Source organism: Carassius carassius, chromosome 39, assembly GCF_963082965.1.
Source record: "Carassius carassius chromosome 39, fCarCar2.1, whole genome shotgun sequence".
Classification (NCBI taxonomy): Eukaryota; Metazoa; Chordata; class Actinopteri; order Cypriniformes; family Cyprinidae; genus Carassius; species Carassius carassius.
The window spans coordinates 4,458,760-4,482,314 of record NC_081793.1 but is presented as its reverse complement, the minus strand read 5'-3'; the positions used below and the strand labels follow the sequence as shown (position 1 = coordinate 4,482,314).

Sequence of the window (23,555 nt, the reverse complement as noted above, 5' to 3'; positions counted from 1 at the left end):
TGTGCCCTCCAGAAGTTTGCACTCTGCAAGTGAACGACGCCTTGTGGTGCCATCCCAAAGAAGTTCAAAATTACTCTCAAGGACCTTTTCCTGGACGGTGCCCAGCTGGTGGAATGACCTCCCAATCTCAATTCGTACAGTCTTTACTCATCTTCAAGAAACATCTAAAGACTCATCTTTTTCACCAGAACTTAACCAACTAATACTAGCACTTTTCCTTCTTTTCTTAAAAAAAAAAAAATCTGGCTATGCATTCTGCACTAGACTAACTGAGACTTGTCATGGCACTTGTATACTGTTGTTGTGCTCTTGTTGACCTGACTGCTTCTATTGTTTTCATTTAAGTCGCTTTGGATAAAATCGTCTGTTAAATGTAAATGTTTTTTACAGGTTGGTACAGAAAGTGCACAAGTGGGAGAGAGTGGAGGGGACGGCGTCAGAAAGGACCTAGCGCTGGGACACTTTCAAGGATCACCCGAAGCAAACCCCACTGTATGCACGAGGCTGCTGGTTCTAACGTTTTAGAGTCCCCTTTGGTAGAAATCTCATTCTGCATTCCCCACTGTAAAGAAGACACAGTCCGGGGGGGTTCCCGTTAGAAATCAACTGGTTGAAGGTTCCCTGCTCGAACTGTGCAACACATTTTCACCGCACAAATGTACACATCTCTTGTAATGAGACACATTACTAAAACATGTTTTTTACAGAAACTGTAGTTTTCCAACAAAATAAAAGATCCACTGGTTTCAGTCATAAAGGTACAAGGGTTTGTCTTGCAAGTGCTGCAAAAAATATGCATTTATATGCAAAAAACATTTTACAAAAACCCTTAAATATTATTGTATTTGGGTTGTTCTACTACATGTTTTTAACAATACATCCATGCATACTCTGCATAATAAAGTTTGGGATTATTTTCATCTGTTTTATACAGTATGTTTCCAAAATAAAACTGCAGTACAATTTTGAGCATGTGTTAGTTTATTGAAGTTGATTGTAAAGCCATTGCTGCCAGTCATTTGATTTTTAGCCTTGCATGTACAGTGTTGATCTAAATGCAAACTAGGATCTTATTGAACATACAATTGTGTATTTATACACGGTGCAAGGTACGACGGTGAAACAACGTCGTGTTATCACCGTTGATTAACTTTTCAAAATCAACACATCATTCAGCTTTAATCCAAGGTCTGTAGAACGACCGTAATTCACCCGTGATGAAGGTAAAACGGTGAAACAGCGTCGCGATTTCAACGGTGAATCAACGTGGGGATTTCAACGTTGATCCATTTTGCAAAATCGAAAGGTCATTCAACGTTGATTCAACCATGGTACCTGACGTTGTTTCAACGTTGAAATGCCGGCTGGGGTATCATGGTAATATGACATTTCGGTGGACATAAAACGCCCGAATGGTTTAACAATTCCAAAGTGTCCGTCTAGCCAATACTCCCGAGGTAACTCCCAAATCAATGTCTTTGATCTTGTTGACATGGGTCAGTTCTAATAGACGACCACAGGACAAACACTGAATAGCCTACACTTCATTAAACGCGAATTGGCAGGGTTCATCCCCATCCCTTTGTCTATTGGCTTAGATTTAATTGTACATCCAAAGCCTACCGTGGTGTAAAATGAAGCGTGTGTAAAGGAGCCTTTGATGAGCTCAGATCAAACAGGACTGAAGCCCGTGTCTTAATAAGACTTCCACAGCGTTGGCATTTTTGCAAACAGTCCATTTGCTCGGCTTTTATCGGCTTTTTGTAGACATTGTACTCAGCAGATTCATTAAGTGGGATGCCAGGTAATCCTGTTGTAAAATTCCTGATGACGGCTTATTCAGGTCAGGGCTTCTGAGTGACCACTGAGTAGGCCTAAGCCTATTATCCACTACAGCAATAAAAGTCTTAAAAAAAATAAAAATAAAAAAAATATATATATATATATATATATATATATATATATATATAAATATATTGGTTATAAAATACATTTGAAGGAGATTGCAAAAGCAAACTTTCCAAGCAGAGTAACTTGTTGCATTAATTACAGGTGTGCCTTTATCAGTTTATTGCAATGGCTTTAAAAAAAAACTCTATTAATTTCTGAGAATCGGTTCTTTTGAACAGGTCTTTTCAAAGAACCGGCTCAAAACATTGAATTAGTGATTCTTTTGCGATATGAGATAATTACCTCATTACTTGAAATCCTGGTGTGGCATGCATGTTCTAACATGTTCCAATAATATGTAGGGACATATTATTAAGCTGTTTTATTATTGCGTTTTGTTATTAAGAGGGTTTAAATTTAATGTTCCACGGTTAATTTCTTTGCAGCCTTAAGGTTATGAAAAAGTTGGAACCATATTATGGTTGCATTCAGTGTTTTTAATTTGTTAAAATGTTATTAATAACAGTTTATGCATGTGAATAAAACTGCAGTGGTTCCAATCGTGTTTTACTGGTGACATTTGGAGCTTTGTACCCTAACTATTCATTCTTTTCTTATTACTATCGTATAGGCCTACATGTTCAAACTGCTAGCCTAGGCGGTTCTGGGTTCAGTGAGTCTTTCAGTTGATTCAGTGATTCGTAAAGGAATTGTTCAGACTGGATTTGTATACTGTAGGCCTACTGTAAATATATTAATTGGAAAAATCTCAGACTCAAACGATTTGTTCACGCATTGGGCATCTCTAGGTTAGCTCAGTTGGAACTCCTTTTGTAAAATAATACCAACCCAAGCTATTTTTTTTTTATAATTTTTTTATTGTGTGATTTCAAATTTTCAAACGATCCTGCAGGATTCCAACAGTCCCTCTATTGTGGTAAGCTAATGGTGTGATGTTATGCATTCTGCAGATGGCATGCAAAGGTAGGTGGTTTATTTTTGTAAGTTGCTGTCCTCCTTCAATGCGACAGTACCTAAGTGGGTGGGGGGAGGGGGGGGGGTGCATGTCTTCTGATGACTCTCCAAAACAAACTTGTTTCTTTGCTGATGCTTTGTTAGACTTCATGTTTGAAGCTGGATAAGGGGTTTACTGTAACTAGCTGGCCCAAAAATGTAGTAATAGGTTTAGGAATATAAATAAGAGTAAAAATAGATCTTTCTTTACCTTGAGAAAAATCTCTCTTAGGTAGGTCTCTCCTTGGTGCATTATTTCTAAATGTCCATAACTTAATTTCTAGTACATTTTTTTTAAGAAGAGTATTGTGATCACTGTTTCTAACATGACTGATTATGAACAATTAATTTGAATGTCTTCCCTGCTAGCCATAATAAATATATTTAAATCTTAATATATTGGTTGAAAATCACCAATTAGTAGATATGCCATTAACTGATGGCTTTAGCTGTGAACTGGAGGTCAAAGATGTCTTCTCTACCCCCTGGGTTTACATCTTTTGATGTCTATGGGCCACAGTGTTGGCAATGAAGAGCTACCAAGCTTATGTGTTATCTGTTGGGAAGAGGGGAGGGCGGATGTTTACAGAGCATTATCACCAGCTGATATGAATCAGACCCTTCATAGTACTAACACCTCGAGCTACATCTTGTTTGTCGGACAAGATAGCAAATGTTGTTTGTAGGACTTTCTGAACTTCTGAGTATAAAAATATTGCAACATGCAATGAAAACAGCAGGTGCAAATTTCAAACACTGAAAGCTTTATGAAGAAACATTACTTTGAAAGATGCTTTTATTGTAAGAAAATGGCATATAAATTTATGTACCTTAAAAAAGCCACAACTGATTAAGAAGAACATTTTGAGGTTTCTGACCTAGTCGTGCAGCATCAAAACAAGCAGGGTGAATTCGGGATGCCATTGTGTTAAGGCACTTTCAACAATGCCAAAAGATATATGGTAAGCACAAAATAATCCATCTTGAAAAGTAAAGATAACAGAGAACTAAAATAGCTGGTCTTGACTGGTTTTACTCTGACAATAAATCTCTACAAATATCACAAAAATATTACCACTGTATATATATATATATATATATATATATACATAAATATATACTCCTGGTCCTACAATAAATAAGATTACATAATTGGTTTTCCAACACAGCACTTTGTGTTCAAGCTACAGGCAGTCTTCTCGTCATTGTTTAAATGAGTCAAGTAGAGTTATGGATATGATTGGTGAAAAAGACTGGAGAAAAATATTCTGAATGTATGTCTGGTATAAATAATAGAGCTGATTATGTAACTTCATAAACACATTACCCACATTTTATCTGGGATCCTGTGACTTTGCCCTTCCACTGGGGAAGTACAGTGTGTATTTTAGGGAAAAAAAGCCTGCCCTCTAGTGGTGCATTATTTGAACAGATTTCTGTCTTAAAAAAATTGTTTCCCATTATAAAAACAAAATATAGTCATAAGCCTTAAAATAATATTTTTAATAAGAATTTAAAAGGGTAGTCCATCCAAAATTGTAAATATTGTTGTAATTTGCTCACCCTCATGCTGTTCCAAACCTGTATGTCTTTATTTTTTTCTGTGGAACACAAAAGAAGATATTTTGAAGAATGTTGGTAACAGAGCAGTTTCGGTTCCCATTGACTTAATATAATATTTTTTTGCTAAATATACTATTTTGTGTTCCACAAAAGAAAGAAAATCATACAGGTTTGGAATAACATGATTTCAAAACTATTGTTACTTTTGGCTGAACTATTCCTTTAAGAGAAATATGCATAAAAATACTAAATGGAAATTAATTTAATCATATGTACCATACCTTTTACCTTTTTAAGTATTTGACACTGGTGTGTTTCTGTTCCAAATATATTACCTATATTCATACAAAACTGTCATACTATCAGAAGTAACCACAAACTAAATTCCATCCTAAAATGCATCTTAGAAACATAATCAAAACTCACTCCAGATCATAGTACGGTCCCTACTTATGATTATCTTCTTAGGACCCAGACTTAAAACCTGAAACCACTGCTTGTGCAATCAGTCAAACATAAAACAGCAAAAAAAAAAAAAAAAAAAAAAAAAGAAGGGCTCATTTATAAGACATCTGCTCCAGCATGAGGCAGTCTGAGTCTATATCTAAAGCCATGTTGGAAATATGGACTCCAGTCCTTCTGATTAGGACAGTCCACGGTAGCTGTGGGGTGCAGCGGGAAGCTGAGATGCCCCAATGGCATCGCAGGACAGAAGTATGTGTGAAGGCAACTTGGTGTCACAGAGCTGGGCTAGACGTCTTCCATTCTTCTCTTTGCTGACAAACCACACGAGACACTCTAGGGCAGGGCACGTTATAAGTTTCATTTTTAGAAATCAGTGTCCCAGCCGGAATTGTCATCTGGAGGAGGTTCCTCATTGTCCTCTGGAAAGCTATCAAAGTTACTGGTGTCAGTTGGGCTTGCAACCTAATAGGTGCATGAATGTAGGAAATAGGATGTTAGACGGAACAAATATTGAACAGTAATGTAAATGTTGAAAACAACTGTAAAAAAAATCACAATTTGAGCCTGCACATTTATTCATTATTCATTGTCTCAAATACCAACAAATATAAATTAGTATTTAATTCATACATATTTCATTATAATAAACTTTCATTTTATAGACCTGCTGCACAATTAATCAAAATAAAAGTGAAATCACCATATCAAAAGGTTCCGATTCAATTTTGAAAAAGAAAAAAATACGGGGTTGACACTCCAGTGTATCTTAAAAAACAAATTCTGACAGCATTTAACTAACAATGTATTTATATTAAATATACTTGAACATGTTTCAAATGCAAATCTCTTAGTTCCCTATCTGTCGGTCACTACGAGTTATGTCGAACGACATATGGGGTCTCACTTGGGAGGCCAATCATCTCTGAATTTAAGAGAAAACGCCAATGAAAATTGGCTAGTGGATTAACACACCTGAGCCACTCCCCGAGCCATGGGTATAAATAGGGCGACAGGTGCATCCACTCATTAGATTTTTGCTTCGGAGCAGAGTAGTCGATGAGAGCAGTCACTACAAAGCCATTCATCTTTGTTTTAAAGAAGCTGTTCCTGGTCGGTGTGACGGCGCGGTACAGCGGTGTCCCTGTGACGGCGATTCCCCTGGGCGCTTTGGCTAAAAGAGACAGTTTTCTAAAAGAGCAAATCACGGGCGATTCGCGTCTTTTTCAAGATGCCGTTTCGTCCGTGTCCTTCTGGATGCGGTCGTTTCCTGTCTTCGGTGGACGGTCACGAGCGTTGTCTGCAGTGTCTGGGCGTCCAACACGCTGAGGCTGCGCTCGTGGATGATTCATGCGTCTACTGTGGGCGTATGAACATGGCAGCGCTGCGATCGCGTCTCTCACTCCTCAAGGGGAGTGCAGCAGACCCCTCTGTCGCCACCCGTCCCGGTTTCTCTGGCTCGAGCAGAGGACCGCCGGCTGGCGCTCTGGGAGATCTGAGGGTTACAGTGAGAGCTTCTCCGCCGGGCCACGCCCCACGGACCTCTCACTCCTCCCGCAGCGCCTGTCCCGTGCAGCTGCCGATTGATTCTGCTGGGCCGTCTTAGGCGGTCCCAGCATGTCTTTCGGTGCGCCGCCCGAAGATCAGATGTCGATCGCTGCATCGGGGGATGGGTTATCGACCTCTGAGGATGAGGATTCGGCGGGGCTGCCCCCCTCGGGTGTTGTCGCTGCTGCCGAATCTGACTTGGAGTTGTCGGCCATGCTTGCCCGGGCAGCCGTGAGTATCGAAGAGAGTGGTTGTGGTGCACCTGTGCCCACAAAACGTCGCCACTTGGAGGAATCGTCCGCGACTCCCGTCCAAGGCCTGTAAACTGTCGGCCGCGCTCGCTGCCAAGGCTTACAGTGCCGTGGGCCAAGCTGCCTCCGCCCTGCATGCCATGGCTATCCTGCAGGTACACCAAGCCAAGGCGCTCAAAGCAATGCACAAGGGTGGTACCGACCCGGGGTTGATGCAGGTGCTGCGCACGGCAACTGACTTCGCCTTACGGGCGACGAAGGTCACAGCGCGGTCCCTCGGGAAGGCGATGTCCATGCTGGTGGTCCAGGAGCGGCATCTCTGGCTGAACCTGGCTGAGATGAGGGACATGGACAAGGCCCGCTTTCTCGATGCTCCCATCTCCCAGGTAGGCCTGTTCGGCGACACTGTCGAGGACTTTGCCCAGCAGTTCTCGGCGGTGCAAAAGCAGACTGAGGCCATCCAACACATCTTGCCCCGACGTGTGCCTCCGGTTGCCACCATTCCGTCGCGGGCAGCGCCTCAGCCTGCTCGTCGCTGTGGGCGCCCCCCTGCATCCTCCACACCAGGTCCGCCCCGTGCTGAGAGTTCTTCGAGGCCGGCGCGTCGAGCCCTGCGCAGGAGAGCGGGGCCCCCCGTGTCACTCCCGGCTGCGAAGTCCTCAAGGAAGTCGACTAAGCGGCCCTGACACGGGCAACTCGGAGATGTGGGGAACTGCTCTTCAGGAGCTGGCGAAGACAGCGCCACTCCTTCCCCCGGAGGAGGGCCGGGTGGAAAATCTTCAGTTTATGTTTCTTTCTGTTCCGCCGCTGGTCAAACGGGCAGTGGCACCCACTTTTTCAAAAAAAAAGCAAATTCCCCTTCCTCCGAGTTGCAAGGCTCATGGATTGACAATGAGCGACGCACAGCCTCCTCACTCTCACCCACGACGCCCCCTTTCGCCAGCGGTCGAGAAGTCGCGGTTCGGAGACGCAACGCCTCTCCACCCGTCTCTGGCCAGTTCCTCCGGGAACACTGGGAGTGTGGCTGTGATGACTCAGGACGCAATGCCTTCTGGGCCTTCCGACACAACTCCCCATCGCTGCACCACTGCGGGTATGTCGACTGTCCCTTTGGTGCCACTTGTACGGAGTCTGGGAGCGTGGCTTTCCCTGCCCAACCCGTCACGCTGGCTCATCCGGACGCTCCGACTCGGCTACGCGATTCAGTTCGCCCGGCGACCTCCCAAGTTCAATGGCGTGCTCGAGACTTCGGTGGCAGTCCGGGGCGCCTCTGTCTTGCGCGAGGAGATTGCTGTCCTGCTGGCGAAGGATGCAATCGAGCCGGTCCCTCCAGCCGAGATGAGGACAGGGTTTTACAGCCCTTACTTCATCGTGCCCAAGAAAAGCGGTGGCCTTCGACCTAACCTGGATCTGCGAGTCTTGAATCGGGCCCTGCACAAGCTCCCGTTCAGGATGTTGACGCAGAAACGCATTATCAAATGCGTCCAGCCCCAGGATTGGTTTGCAGCGATCGACCTGAAAGACGCGTACTTTCATGTCTCGATCCTCCCTCGTCACAGACCGTTACTGCAGTTTGCCTTCGAGGGTCAGGCGTGGCAGTACAAGGTCCTCCCCTTCGGGCTCTCCCTGTCCCCCCGTGTCTTCACGAAGGTCGCGGAGGGCGCCCTTGCCCCACTCTGGGAAGTGGGCATCAGGATCCTCAACTATCTCGACGACTGGCTCATTTTGGCCTGGTCCCGAGAGGAGTTGTGCGATCACAGGGACTTCGTGCTCCGGCACCTCAGTCAGTTGGGGCTTCAGGTAAACCGGGAGAAGAGCAAGCTCTCCCCTGTGCAGAGAATCTCTTATCTCGGTATGGAGTTAGACTCGGTGAGTATGACGGCACGTCTCACCAGCGAGCGTGCCCAGTCAGTGCTGAACTGCCTGAGTTCCTTCAGAGGCAGGACAGTGGTACCACTGAAACACTTTCAGAGGCTCCTGGGGCATATGGCATCCGCAGCCGCAGTCACGCCGCTCGGGTTGCTTCATATGAGGCCACTTCAGCACTGGTTGCACTCCCGAGTCCCGAGATGGGCATGGCGCCGCGGTACACATCGTGTCACCAGCACACCGATGTGTCGCCGCCTATTCAGCCCCTTGTCGGACCTTGCCTTTCTACGGGCCGGCGTGCCCTTAGAACAAGTGTCCCGGCACGTTGTTGTCACAACAGATGCCTCCAACTCGGGCTGGGGTGCGACATGCAACGGGCAGGCAGCTTCGGGGTCCTGGACAGGACCTCGACTGCTTTGGCACATCAACTGTCTGGAGTTGCTGGCAGTGCATCTAGCTTTACGACCGTTTCGTCCGCTGTTGCTGGACAAGCACGTGTTGGTCCGCACGGACAACACTGCGGCTGTTTCGTACATCAACCGACAGGGCGTTCTACGATCACGTCGCATGTCTCAACTCGCCGGCCATCTCCTCCTCTGGAGTCAGACGTGGCTCAAGTCGCTGCGCGCTATCCACATCGCGGGGGAGCTCAATCGTGCAGCCAACGCGCTCTCACGACAGCCCACTTTCCCCGGGGAATGGCGACTCCTTCCCCAGACGGTCCAGCTGATCTGGAGTCGATTCGGGGAAGCCCAGGTAGACCTGTTTGCTTCCCACGAGTCCTCCCACTGCCAGCTGTACTATTCCCTGTCCCAGGCCCCCTGGGCACAGATGCACTGGCACACAGCTGGCCTCGGGCTTTACGCAAGTATGCGTTTCCCCCAGTGAGCCTGCTCGCACAGACACTGTGCAAGGTCAGGGAGGACGAGGAACAGGTCCTGTTGGTTGCGCCTTATTGGCCCACCCGGACCTGGTTTTCGGAACTCATGCTCCTCGTGACAGCCCCTCCCTGGCGCATCCCCCTGAGGAGAGTCCTTCTCTCTCAGGGGCTTGGCACCATTTGGCACCCGCGTCCAGATCTCTGGAACCTCCACGTGTGGCTTCTGGATGGGACGCTGCAGACCTAAGTGATCTGCCCCCAGCGGTTGTAGACACTATCACTCAGGCTAGAGCCCCTTCTACGAGGCAGGCCTATGCTCTGAAGTGGAGTCTGTTCACGAATTGGTGTTCTTCTCACCGAGAAGACCCCCGGAGATGCCCAGTCAGAGTCGTGCTTTCTTTCCTGCAAAGTGTATGTGGCTGCCATTGCAGCCCATCACGATGCAGTGGACGGCCGGTCCCTGGGGAGGCATGACCTGATCGTTAGGTTCCTGAGGGGTGCCAGAAGGTTACATCCTCCTAGGACACCCCTGATTCCCTCCTGGGACCTCTCTATTGTCCTGGCGGGACTTCAGAGGGGTCCCTTTGAGCCGCTGGATTCAGTCAAGCATAAGTTCCTGTCTCTCAAGACAGCGCTCCTGATCGCGCTCACTTCCATCAAGAGGGTCAAGGACCTCCAAGCATTTTCGGTAAGTGAAGAGTGCCTTGTGTTCGGGCCGGCCTACTCTCACGTTGTCCTGAGACCCCGGCCTGGATACGTGCCCAAGGTTCCCACCACTCCCTTCCGAAACCAGGTGGTGAACCTGCAAGCGCTTCCCCTGGAGGAAGCAGATCCAGCCTTGGCGTCGCTGTGTCCCGTAAGAGCGCTTTGCATATACGTGGACCGCACCCAGAGCTTTAGAAGCTCTGAGCAGCTCCTGGTCTGCTTTGGAGGTCAGCAGAAGGGGAAGGCTGTCTCTAAGCAGAGGTTGGCCCACTGGATAGTGGATGCCATCGCCTTGGCTTACCATTCCCAAGGCGAGCCGTGCCCCCTGGGGGTGAGGGCCCACTCCACACAGTAGAGTTCCCCGGTTGGCATACCCTGGTCGAGCATCCTCCAGCATCCTCGGCAGTCAGACTTGGCGGAGCAGTCTTTCGCCAGGCCCAGTACTGGTGTTAGCATGCCCGGAGTTCCGGTCAGCCCCTGTACTGGGCTAGGTGTTCATATGGCTTGGTTCCCTACGGGTAATCCCATATGGGTATTCTTCCACGGTAAGGTTTCCCTCTTGGCAAACCCGTGTCTTCCCTTGACAGACCTGTTCTGTCAGTCTCTTCTGGCAGGCGTTCCATCCCTACTCCAAGGTAGGACCTGCCTCAGAGACCCCTTCCATATGTAGTACTGCCCCCTAGGTCAGTCCATATCGGTATATCCACATGTCACCTCCCTACGGGTAGGATGTGGTCTCCGTAGCGACCTTTTCCTAGGCTCGCTTCCCCATTGTCTTGCCAAGCTGAAAGAACAAATAGGGAAGATTTGAAGCAATCTTTCTCTAAAGGTTGAAATCCCTTCCATTAACTTATGTGGGCGGAACAGCAGCGTGGCCTTCTCCAGCAGCGATGTACTCACCCTTTGGCCCCTTCGGTACCAAGGTCAGTGAATTTGCGCTGGGGCTTTGGGAAGGTTATGACCTTAAGCGTAGCTTTTGTGGCACGCCAGGGCTTGTCGACAATTGCAGCGCCACAGGGTTGTGACGATGTTCAGGTTGTGGCGTTTTCCATAGGACCCCATATGTCGTTCGACATAACTCGTAGTGACCGACAGATAGGGAACGTCTCGGTTACGTACGTAACCCTCGTTCCCTGATGGAGGGAATGGAGACGTTATGTCCCCATGCCACAACCTTGAACCGTTCGCTGTTGCCGGGACACGTTCTCGGCTCCTCAGCGTAAAACCTAATGAGTGGATGCACCTGTCGCCCTATTTATACCCGTGGCTCGGGGAGTGGCTCAGGTGTGTTAATCCACTAGCCAATTTTCATTGGCGTTTTCTCTTAAATTCAGATATGATTGGCCTCCCAAGTGAGACCCCATATGTCGTTCAACATAACGTCTCCGTTCCCTCCATCAGGGAACGAGGGTTACGTACGTAACCGAGACGTTTCTCCTCCTTTCACATATTCAAATTCACACTAATGATTTACATTGGAGCCTGTTTAAAACTGAGATGTTTTTATACTTACATCAGGAATAATTGGAGGGGTGAGAGTTCCTTTGCGTAGTCCTTCCCAGTTAAAGCCTTCAAACCATCTATGATGGAAAAAGATAATTAACGTATGTCTCATAGAAACAGAATTGAAATGGTGGGTAGGGTGGTATTTTCAGTTGAAATTTTAGTCTTTGGAATGAATAGAATTAAACAATTGTACTTAGAACAGAGATGTTACCAAAATGACAAACAAATCTTGACCACAGTGTAATATATATATATATATATATATATATATATATATATATATATATATACAGTACAGACCAAAAGTTTTATATATATACAGTACAGACCAAAAGTTTGGACACACCTTCTCATTCAAAGAGTTTTCTTTATTTTCATGACTATGAAAATTGTAGAGTCACACTGAAGGCATCAAGGGCTATTTGACCAAGAAGGAGAGTGATGGGGTGCTGCGCCAGATGACCTGGCCTCCACAGTCACCGGACCTAAACCCAATCGAGATGGTTTAGGGGTGAGCTGGACCGCAGACAGAAGGCAAAAGGGCCAACAAGTGCTAAGCATCTCTCGGGGAACTCCTTCAAGACTGTTGGAAGACCATTTCAGGTGACTACCTCTTGAAGCTCATCAAGAGAATGCAAGAAGAGTGTGCAAAGCAGTAATCAAAGCAAAAGGTGGCTACTTTGAAGAACCTAGAATATGACATATTTTCAATTGTTTCACACTTTTTTGTTATGTATATAATTCCATATATAATTCCACATGTGTTAATTTCATAGTTTTGATGCCTTCAGTGTGAATCTACAATTTTCATAGTAATGAAAATAAAGAAAACTCTTTGAATGAGAAGGTGTGTCCAAACTTTTGGTCTGTACTGTACATATATCAGCATTTTTCCAGACTTAAAGTGAAGTGAAGTGAAAGCAAGCACAGTTTTTCCAAAAATCCCCAAAGAACAGTGAAATTACAGTACTCACTTGTGCTTTTGGATATCTTTGACTCCATTTTTCAAGTTTCCTAGCCTCTCAGACGGATTGTCCCTGAGGCAAATGGTATATTTCAATACAGATTTAATTTATGAAGCTGTTGTTTTGTCAAAAATGCCTTTGATAAATCTAGATCCAACTAGGTTTTTTTTAACCTTAATGTATAAATGTGTGCTACAGGTTAAAACAAAATAACATTTTAGTTAATTTAAAACTTGGCTGAAATATATATTAATGTGTCAATGCTAAACAATAAATCTGCACAGATTGAATTTAAAGGTTTTTAAAATGTACCCACCTGCATAGTTTTTTAATTAGATTGCCTGCATTTTTGGTGATCTTCTTTGGAAATTCTATCATGTCGATTCCTCTTAAAATTATATTATATGTCTTCATTGGATCCGGTCCTGAGAATGGTGGGCTGAACAAGAAATAAACATTAGATTTTATAAAACTAGGAGGAATAATCCTAACACACAAACTGAAAACATTTGAGCTTTTCTTGTCAAACCCAACGACATGAAACACGTTTTACCTTCCAGTCAAGAGTTCATACATAAGAATTCCCAATGACCAATAGTCTGCTGAGATGTCATGTCCTTTATTCAGTATGATCTCCGGGGCTACATACTCTGGCGTTCCACAGAAAGTCCAAGTTTTCTTCCCAAATCCAATCTTTTTGGCAAAGCCAAAGTCCACCTACAAGGGACAAACAGCATCTTCATACCAAAACTGCACCTTTTTTAGTTTCTTTAGCATTAAACATACTATTCTATTCCAAAGTTGACAATAAACAAGGTATATTGATGACTCATGTTGCACTAAGGGGTATATGCAAATTGTTGTCCAATCAGATGCACATTAGATGGAAAGTCCTGCCCTTTGATACCAACTAACAACAAATTTTACCAGCCTCAGAATGTGTCATCTCATATTAGAGAGTGCTTGAGATGTATACTCACAAGCTTGGCATACCCTCTGTGATCCAGAATGAGATTTTCTGGCTTTAAATCACGGTAAATTATTCCCTTGGAATGCAGGTATGCAAAGGCTTCAACCACACAGGCTGTATAAAACCGTGTAGTGGAGTCTTCAAATGATCCTCTGTGAATAAAAAAGAAAAAGAAAACCACTAGTATTTTACAGAGTTTCCATCATTTAGAGTGATTAGCATCAGCCATCATCACTGGAACAATTTGGCTACCTGTCTCTAAGTATGGTCCAAAGCTCTCCGCCTAGACAGGCCTCCATCAGCATGTACAGATATTTACTGTCTTTGAAAGTCCTGTACAACCTAAGGGAACACAACCACACAATTTTGTCCATCAATGTATTTTTTTATTTGCCGTGATAGATATAGGATATGATCTCTAATGATACTCTTGGGAGGTTTCAGCACCTACCTTACAATGAAGTCTGAATGAGCCTCCTGCATGATCTGTTTCTCAGAGCGGATGTGCTCCTGTTGCCGCGTGTCCACGATGTGACGCTTCTTCAGAATCTTCATTGCAAATGTTTTGGTCTCTTCACTCTTGAGCTGCACCTGTGGACACCGAAGGCACACAAAAATGAGCACTGAGAAAGTGCTAATAAGCTCATTTTCAATTGAAAGTAGCTGTAAAAACAAGCACTTCTATCAGGGTCTATTAACGTAAAGGGGTCCTCAAAACAGATCAAGTAAGCAGGAATTCTTCACATTGCGTCTCTGTGATGGCACTTGCATGTTCATTCGATCTTGTTGCTATTTAGCAAATGGATAGCACTACAGACATATATCACAGCCCTGGTGAAAGGACACTTGTTTTTACTATGTTGCCGCAGTGCCAGAAATAGACAAGTGTAAAGGGGAATCCTCTTTCCTTTACAACAGAATCTGATCTGCAATGCGGATCTCTGCTTTCCTCTCTACGCCAAAGTTTCCATCATCTTCTTTCAACATAAATGGTCCTGAGGAAAACCTCATACATTCATGATTTGTGTTGGAACATCTATCTATCTATCTATCTATCTATCTATCTATCTATCTATCTATCTATCTATCTATCTATCTATCTATCTATCTATCTATCTATCTATCTATCTATCTATCTATCTAGGGGTGTAACGGTTCTATAAACTCACCAAGATGGTCATGTTAACATAATTTTTGTGAGAATTTGTCCATTCAAGCACAAGTCTTGAAAGAGAACTCAGTTTTTGTGCACTTTCTGAGATGTGGATCTTCTCACTGCATGCGCAGGTTCTCATTTGTGTATTCTGGCTCTTTAATGTTTAAACTGGTGAGGCAATGTGTTTAGCTTAAACAGATAGCAACGTGTTCTGTTCAGTCCTCACCTCCGCATGCGCGCTGTCAACAGCCGGTGATGACAGCGTAAATGACTGGTCATATTTGAGCATATGGCACTTACAAAGAGTAACTGGTTTGTCCACGTTTCTTTTTTTGTTGTTGTTCATCACTGTTGATATAATGTAATGGTAAGCCAGAATGCATATCCATCTATTTACCCATAAAACTAGTCTTGTTGAACTTTGAATGGCAGCAATTCAGAAATCTGCCCTATTAGCTCTGTTGTGGAAAGTTACCCTGAATAGAGTTATAGCATTCCCAGACCTGATCTGTCCTTCAGCACAGTAGAACACATGAGAGCTGCTCATGCATCCAGCACAGTGTAAATTAGATTAGTAAAATGTATTCTTATCATTGGTTGACATAAGTTTTTGTATTTAGGTATTGCATAACACCAGAAATCAATAACAACAACTGCAGTGGTGTCCAATCCTGCTCCTGTAGGGCCAGCATCCTGTGGAGCTTAGCTCCAACCAGCTCCAATAAACTTGCCTGGAAATTTTTTGTGAGCTTGAAGACCTTGATTAGCTGGTTCAGGTGTGTTTAATTAGGGCTGGAACTTAACTCTGCATGACAGTGGCCCTTCAGGAATAAGTTTGGGCAAACCTTTTCTTACTTTAACTTTTAGAAGGGACTGATTAAATTTTTTTTTTTTTAATTTTTTTTTTATGAATTTACTTGCAAACATATCATGAAATGCATGTATATAGAAGTAGCTCATCCTACCAGCTCAACTCTTCCAAATCCTCCAACTCCCAAAGTGTCGATAATGTTGAAGTCCACCAGATTCAGGTTGGAGAAGAAGGCATTCTCTGCCTCGTATCTGCATTTTTTGAAGTGGAAAAAAGGAAACTTCTTAGAGGTTTGGATAGAGTATGTAATAGGGAATGTTGGAGCAGGAATTGGGGCAGGAAGGCTGTTTATTCGCTCCCTCTCTTTTCTCTCCTTTACCGGGATAGGAAGTAGCTCACGCATTCTGACCTCCTTGTGGCTTGACCAAACCAAATACTGTGAAACAGTTAAATGTACGATTCTCAAAACGGCTAGCAATATTGCAAAGAAGATCTTGCAATATATGGCTAGCAATATGCAGTACAGCCCTCGCCTCAAGAGTACGTATGGCAAAATAATAACAACAGTCTTTGCTCAAATGTGGAGTTAAGGTGCCATTTCCAGGTTACATTTCGGGAATCGGGGAGTAGCGCAGATCCAAGAACAGAGTGATCCAGATTGGTGGAGTCTCTCCGCATCAATATCAGTTTGTAAAAGCTCTTCTGGACACAAAGTTTGGATGCAAAAATACCCAAAGTTTCCACAGTCATCAGCTGAGACAGTTCTAAAAGTTGAACAAAGGTCCTCATTGAAAATCTCACAAAGCAAGAGGTTCTGTCCTTGCAGCAGCAGGAGCGTATGCTGAGGGACAGTACGCTTGACTAGTGAGACTAGTGCTGTCCTTGTGACTAAGTCTCAGTCCCTGTGCTTAAACTGAGCTTGACTGTGCTCCTTGTGTGAGAGTCTCTACTAATACTGCCTTGCCTGATCCAGGTTTATTTTTGGCATGTGAACTTGGCTTACGGTTCTCCTAGTCAGAAAGGGTTCCCTACTCTACCCTCACACCACCATCTCTCTTTAAAGTTCAAATTTAACTTGAGAAGGACATTGGTGCTGTATTATTATGAACCGTTTTCATTTCAGTTCCAATTAAAGTTGAGAGGATGAACTTACAATAACAAAATCAGCTCATCCTGGAAATAAGTGTTATATCTAGGACTTCTGACAGGAAGAACCTGGAAGACTGGAAGAAGTGTATCTTCAGCTAGATAGGAAGATAGGATTTCCATGTTGATGCTGCCAGCTGTGGAGATCATATGAGATGGAAAAATTCAGGACTTAGGAAACTTACTTAGTAACTGTACTTCGTTACTATACTTAAAGTATTGTTTTCATGATTTTATACATTGCTCGAATACTTCTGAAGCTGCAAGGGGAAAAAACATTTTTTTTACCCCATAAAATTAAAAAAAAACAGCTACATATTTTACAGTGTATGCATATTGTTTTGAGGCTATAACAATTCATGCTTGGGTTGACCTAAAGAAATATGTTTATCAGTCAAATGTTAAACAACAATAAAACCTGGCACTGGATAATTTAATGTATAATATAATCTTTGGTATACCTATAGTGTTTGCCTGGAGACTTACAAACAGTAGTCATGACAAATGACATTGGCATTTTATTAATATTTCCTATTTCAATTAAGACCCTTATTGATTTAATCAGAATCATAAATATGACTTGTTTTACCTGAAGTTTAGTTTTACTCAAAGTGTTTTTTTTTTTGTTTTTTTTTAGCTAGATACTATGGACTTGGGTTTGACATGGCACATACATGGCACAGGGATAGTTCACCCCAAAAATGTTTCTTTTTCCTTTTCCCCCCCAAAGAATTAAAGCATTGGGATCCCATGTGTTTTGGATTGGTTCTTTGATTGCATCGATTTTCATTTCTTCAGAAGAAAGATACATGCAGGTGCACAGTAATACGGGTTCAAAATGAGTAAATGAATCATAATTTTTGGATGAACTATCAATTTATAACATAATTCTTCCACACATCTGAGTATTTCTATTTGCCATTTACAAATCTAAATGGTAAAATGACCGAAAGTCTCGAGGTCAAAGTATCAGTACAAGCACAGAATCCCTCATGTCACTTTAGAAGCTGGAAAACCCTGCAAGACCACCACTGCTATTTGACACGTCAAGGACACAGTATCTGCAGTAAGTTTCCACATTTAACTAAGACTCCAGGCAGGTGGACAGCTGCCCTCTCCAACCTCTCCAGGCAATGACCAATGCAGTTGTCCGCATAAGAAGAACTCGCCACATAGTGACATGGCTCTGTCTGCCAAGGTCAACAGTCATTTGGACAGAAGAGAGTATTCTGGTACATTGGCCACTCTTTATCAGCAAACACATCTAATGCTTCCAGTTTCAGTATTTTGTATAACCAGAACTAGTTCTTGATTCCCAGCCCAACATAAGGGGTTTTACATTGGAGGAACATTTTCATAGTTCCAATAAATATTGGCAGAAGTATTCGCTTTTTGGCATGTTTGCACCGCAGGAACTAGGAACAATTTTAGTGATCGCATATCTTTCGAAGATATGGATGAAAGGAGTCGTTCACTTCCAGAATGAAAATTAAGTCATAATTATGGCAAATAAATTATTCAAATTAGACTATTCAAATTAGTTCCGGAATTTTATTAACTTTTTACATACACAATCTGATCTGATTCTATGAATCAGACATTTTTGCACAGGTGTCTCCAAGCTAATGCGTTCTCCATTGTTATGGTTACAAGTGTATCCCCTCAAGTGTTTGAGCTCCATAAGTGGGCAGAGGGGAGTGGGCTGGGTTTCACATAAGCTGTTGACAGGTGATATGTTAGGTGTGAGCTCTGAGAAAAGCGACTGATGACTGACATTACATGGTCGACTAGAGCGATTTTCCACTGCCTTAGCTGAAAGCATGAGTTACAGTGTGTTATGAAAACTCATGTGTACTTCATGGGACAGTAAACAAGTCCAAGATACTGGCTTGAGATGCTTTGATAAGACAATCTGAAAAAGCCAGAACCAGTTGACAGTACTTAAAAAATAAAACTTTGATGTAGGCTCCATTCCAAACCTAGTGAGCAGTCTTGCTGTCTTCTGCTTAGACAAACTGAAATTGATTGACTGAGTTGGTATGCACTACATTGGCAATCTTGAATGTCAAGCAACTGATTTAATTTAAGTTTGGGATTACCAGGTTGCTAAACTAACAACAGTACTTTAATAAGACAAACAAACAAACAATAAATAAATAAAGTAAAATTTACATCTATTTGAATTAATTGGAATATTTAGCGTTTATTAATATTTGTATTGGTTTAATAATTTAATAATTTATTTATTAAATAATTTCATTGATTCTTTTCAGTACTAAATATATCTATCAATCATGTCTCTTTAGAAGACTTGGATTAAACTGCTCCGTTCATATGGATTCATTTTACATGTCATTATATACATTTTGAAGCTTGAAATTGTTGATTACATACATAGACTGTCAATCTGTCTGTCAAGACTGTCAAAAAAACAACAACAACAACAACAACACTTTAATTAAAAAATTATTTTAATAAAAAAGTGGTATGCATAAAATGTAATCCAAAAATGAATAAAAGCTCTGAAAAGTCAAACTTGTGTGTCATGTAACTGATATTAATTGTTTGTAGATCTTGCTAAGCTAATGATAATAATAATAAAAATTGATTACTTACACAAACGTATCACTCATAGAAATATCAGGTATACATTTAAATTATATTAATTAATTTAATATATTGTTTATTTATTATTAAATGCTATATTTTTTATTATTTTAATACAAAACATAATTGTTTAAACTTGCTATTAATATATTTCATGTATAGTGAGTACTATTTTAGTTGATATTCATTAACTCAAAGAGTGCTCAAAATCATCATCTTAACAACTCGGCCCAACCTTTCATTGTGAGAAGTCTTTTATCAACCAATTTAATCACAATGCACTATAGGATTGTTTCTCTGAAGGATGTAGGGGATACTGTCTTAGAATTAGCCAAAAAAATGCAGCACAATTAAAAACAATCTGCTTTGAGGCAAGACCTTTAGTAAAAGAAGATATTTTGAAAGTTCAAACAACATTGGACAAAAATGACTTCCATTGTATGGTCAAAACACATAGCCGTTTGTGACATCTTTTGTGATTTGCAGAATTACGGAAATTTTACAGGTTTAGAACAATATTTTTATAATGCTGCCTATCTAGCATGAAGCTCAGAGTTTTCGGGAGGACTGGCCTCCAGTCTCTAGCAAAAAGCTGAACAGCAGTCACATTCCTCTATGCAGTAGTGGCAGCCTTTCAACATATCCACTACTGCTTTTACAGCTGTGAAAATAAGCCCTAAGTCCAAACTCTAGTCGGACCGCGGGTAGTTTCCTCAGGGGTCAGTGGTTAGCTAGGACAGCTGGGTGCTGGGATTTGACCTCATACCCAACAAAGAAAAGAAGGATGAAATGACAGAAAACAGCGTGCTGCAGGAACCCTGCCCAGGTGTTCTCCACAATGCAGCATTTGACTGCATTACATCCACTTGACGACCTCTTTAAGTCTAGGTCAGCTTTTGTTGACTTGGTTCTTGTCACATTATGTTTTACTCATTTAGGTTTGCACGTGTCTTAGATGACCTATTTGACCACACAGTGACTTTAAACAATGTAAAAATCTTTAATCAATTCAAAGGCCTTGTAAAATGTCCAGCATAGACCTTTCTAGAGCAACCACAAAATATAATTTAATGGTTGTCAAGTAGCATGACAGAGGTGAGCTAAATCCAGTGCATGCATGTGACCATTCCACATATGTGTGAAATCTGACACGCTGTAAACCCGTCAATATAAACAACACTTGTTTTTTTTACACGCTATACTTTTTAGGCTTTGATACTAAAATTTAAACTGACCCAAATATATAAAGACAGATGTATTTGTATTCAATATTGATTTTATTATTCGTAAAATAAAATTTATAAAATCACATAGACACTGCTTTCAGTATTCTTTTAGTGCTCCTTATTTTATTTATTAACTTGAATTTCTGTTTAATCTACTTATGAACACATGTAATTAGCACGTTTTTTTTTTTTTTTGTTTACTTCTATCTTGATTTTATCTTAATTTTTATTTAAATATTATTGGATTAATATTATTGTAATTTTGTTACACTGACAATGAAGAAATCTACAATTCTATAAAATTCTGATCAATTGGATACATTAATAATAATAAAGTGAAAGTGAAGTGACATTCAGCCAAGTATGGTGACCCATACTCAGAATTTGTGCTCTGCATTTAACCCATCCAAAGTGCACACACACAGAGCAGTGAACACACACACACACACACACTGTGAGCACACACCCGGAGAAGTGGGCAGCCATTTATGCTGCGGCGCCCTGGGATCAGTTGGGGGTTCGATGCCTTGCTCAAGGGCACCTAAGTCGTGGTATTGACGGTGGAGAGAGAACTGTACATGCACTCCCCCCACCCACAATTCCTGCCGGCCCGAGACTCGAACTCACAACCCTTCGATTGTGAGTCCGATTCGCTAACCACTAGGCCACGACTATGTTTAATTCACATGGACTGACGACTAGGCCACGACCATGTTTAATTCACATGGACCGACCGTTCACACAGAGAACAAACGATCATGCTGGATAAAAATGCACACTTCACAAAATCTCACAGCTGGATTCGACTAAGTTTGCAAGGTTTGTGAAATTAAATATTCATCAGTCATTCAAAAAGATTTGTTCAAATTAAATAAATGCATATTTGCTTAATGCTGACGGCAAATGAGAAAGTATTATAATGTTTGCCTTCTTATTACAAATAATATAAAAGCAATCATTATTATTATTTTTGTATACATTTTAATACCTTTGTTGAACTGATTATTAGACAGACTTCTATCCGTATTAGACAGAACTGTTAGCAACAACAGTAACAATGCCATTTTGGGGACTGAAAATGCATATTTTTGAAAACGGGTTTCAAAGTGCAAGTTTTTTAAAACGCCACCATTATTGTTTCCATGTAAACAGCCAATACAGGAATCTTTGAAAACAGTGACATCATGCGTGTGCATAATACATTTTAGATATGTAGACATGTGCACTAAGTGTCGATTTTAAAGGCAAGCTCGAACAAACATACACAACAATGGCGCATTACATAGTACTGTTGTTGCTGATCAAGAGTTTGCCAACACTTCTTCAGCAAAGTGTGGATTTAGTTCACCAATATTACAGCCAACAGCAGAGATGCATCATATACAACATATAATTGTCACTTCCCTACAGGTACTGTTTACTAACAAATTGACAGCACTAACTACTGGCCTGGTATACATAATACAGCGTTTTTGGCCGATTTCACAGATATGTGTAAACGCGAATCATTTTGAAAACATTGTATTGTATACGTGAAACTTTTTAAAAAACGCAAGTGAAAAACTTTTCTGTTTTTGACTACATCGTTGTCATTTAAATGCAGCCTAAAAAGCCAAAGTTGAGAACCAAGGACCTCGCTTATCAGCTTCGTACCCTGATGTAACAACCATTAGCAGTTGGGTCATGTATCATTGGTATAATGGCCTTACATGGGGTTTGATTCTTCGTGTATTTTTAGATCTATGTGCGAGGTCTCAGTCACATGAATCCTAACAGCGGTACTGACTTCTCACCAATATAAGCCTTGTTCCTTCAACTCCCTCTTCTGAGGCCACAGATAACAACTGTCATTATGATGGTCTAATGGCTTTTCTCCAAACTGCTGCGTGACTGATAACACATGAGCACTTCAACCGACTGACTGCTTGTATAATTATTACACAATTTAATTTAGATAATAAGAGATAATAATTATTTTGTAATAGCTCTCCATGTGAGGCCATTCAATTCTTGGCAATTTGCTTTGGAGTCAAGCATGTAAAGTAAAAATCCCATTCATTTTATCTATAGTGAAATGGATGTGTGTGTGGAGGTGTGTGTGTGTACACACAAATGTTCTTGTCTTTTAGAGATGGTTTGTTTGGTCCAAGGGCTCAAGATTTGAAGATTTGAGGACTGAAATATTTATGATAAATGGGAAATGGGAACATCTGTTCATAACCCAAGATCCCAGATCTCGAAGTCAATGTTCATGAAGTAAAGGTATGTTAAACTATATGCTCAGAAATCACCATGACAAATACATGTATTGACATATTGACGTATGTGGACTTTATAGTCAGTGATACAGAATACAACTGAACCTCTGAAGGTTGTGAGTAACTGAGCTGTCAAATGGGTTGTACTTGAGGGTGAAAGGACAGGTGCAAAAATAAATGACTTACATAAGCGTCTGCCAAGACTGTTTCCATAGTGTATGTCTGGACAAATATTACTATATGATGCAAGCAAATATGGTAAATATGACATTTTTATTTATGTTAAGTGCATGTAAATGTTTTTGAAAAAAAAAAAAAAAATGTTGCATGGTTGATTGTTAACAATGGTATGAATAGTGTTGGTGAAATTGCACATGATTTGTTAAAAAAGGTCATGTGCTTTTAACAAAGGTCATGTGCTTTTTAAAAGGTCAAAGGTCAGGTGATTTTTTTTTCTTCTTTTTTTCCTTAAATATTACTAATACTCAAATCATATATATTTTTTAAAGACATAATTGTCTCATGAGCCCACAAGAGGGCACAGTAAGGAATTTTAAATTAAAATTTTGCTTTGAGTTTGTAATGTTGTGATTCATTTCATAGCTGGTGGGCTAGGTTCAAGGCTTATTACAGTTTAAAGAAGGCTTTTTAAAATCTCCTCAGCATTCAGGCACAGCAGTAAACTGTTAATCCATAGGAATTAAATGATATTACTGTCCAAGAAACTG

General features: G+C 41.7%; 1 protein-coding gene across 3 annotated transcripts in view; it reads right to left on the bottom strand.

Moving 5' to 3' along the window:
* Positions 1-4,676: 4,676 nt before the first annotated feature.
* The window catches only part of LOC132121259 (cGMP-dependent protein kinase 1), a 195,978-nt gene continuing 177,099 nt past the window's right edge, over positions 4,677-23,555 (bottom strand). For 2 of the 3 annotated variants that reach the window (XM_059530483.1, XM_059530481.1), the window contains exons 10-18: positions 15,745-15,841; positions 14,075-14,214; positions 13,876-13,965; positions 13,634-13,775; positions 13,207-13,370; positions 12,970-13,092; positions 12,663-12,725; positions 11,696-11,762; positions 4,677-5,394 (exon numbers count right to left, since the gene is read on the bottom strand). In XM_059530483.1, coding sequence (XP_059386466.1) covers positions 5,296-5,394; positions 11,696-11,762; positions 12,663-12,725; positions 12,970-13,092; positions 13,207-13,370; positions 13,634-13,775; positions 13,876-13,965; positions 14,075-14,214; positions 15,745-15,841 — 985 coding nt within the window. In that variant the 3' untranslated portion in view covers positions 4,677-5,295. Of the gene's footprint in view, positions 5,395-11,695; positions 11,763-12,662; positions 12,726-12,969; positions 13,093-13,206; positions 13,371-13,633; positions 13,776-13,875; positions 13,966-14,074; positions 14,215-15,744; positions 15,842-15,969; positions 16,552-23,555 lie in introns of those variants that run through there. The other variant, XM_059530482.1, reaches the window with a different exon arrangement.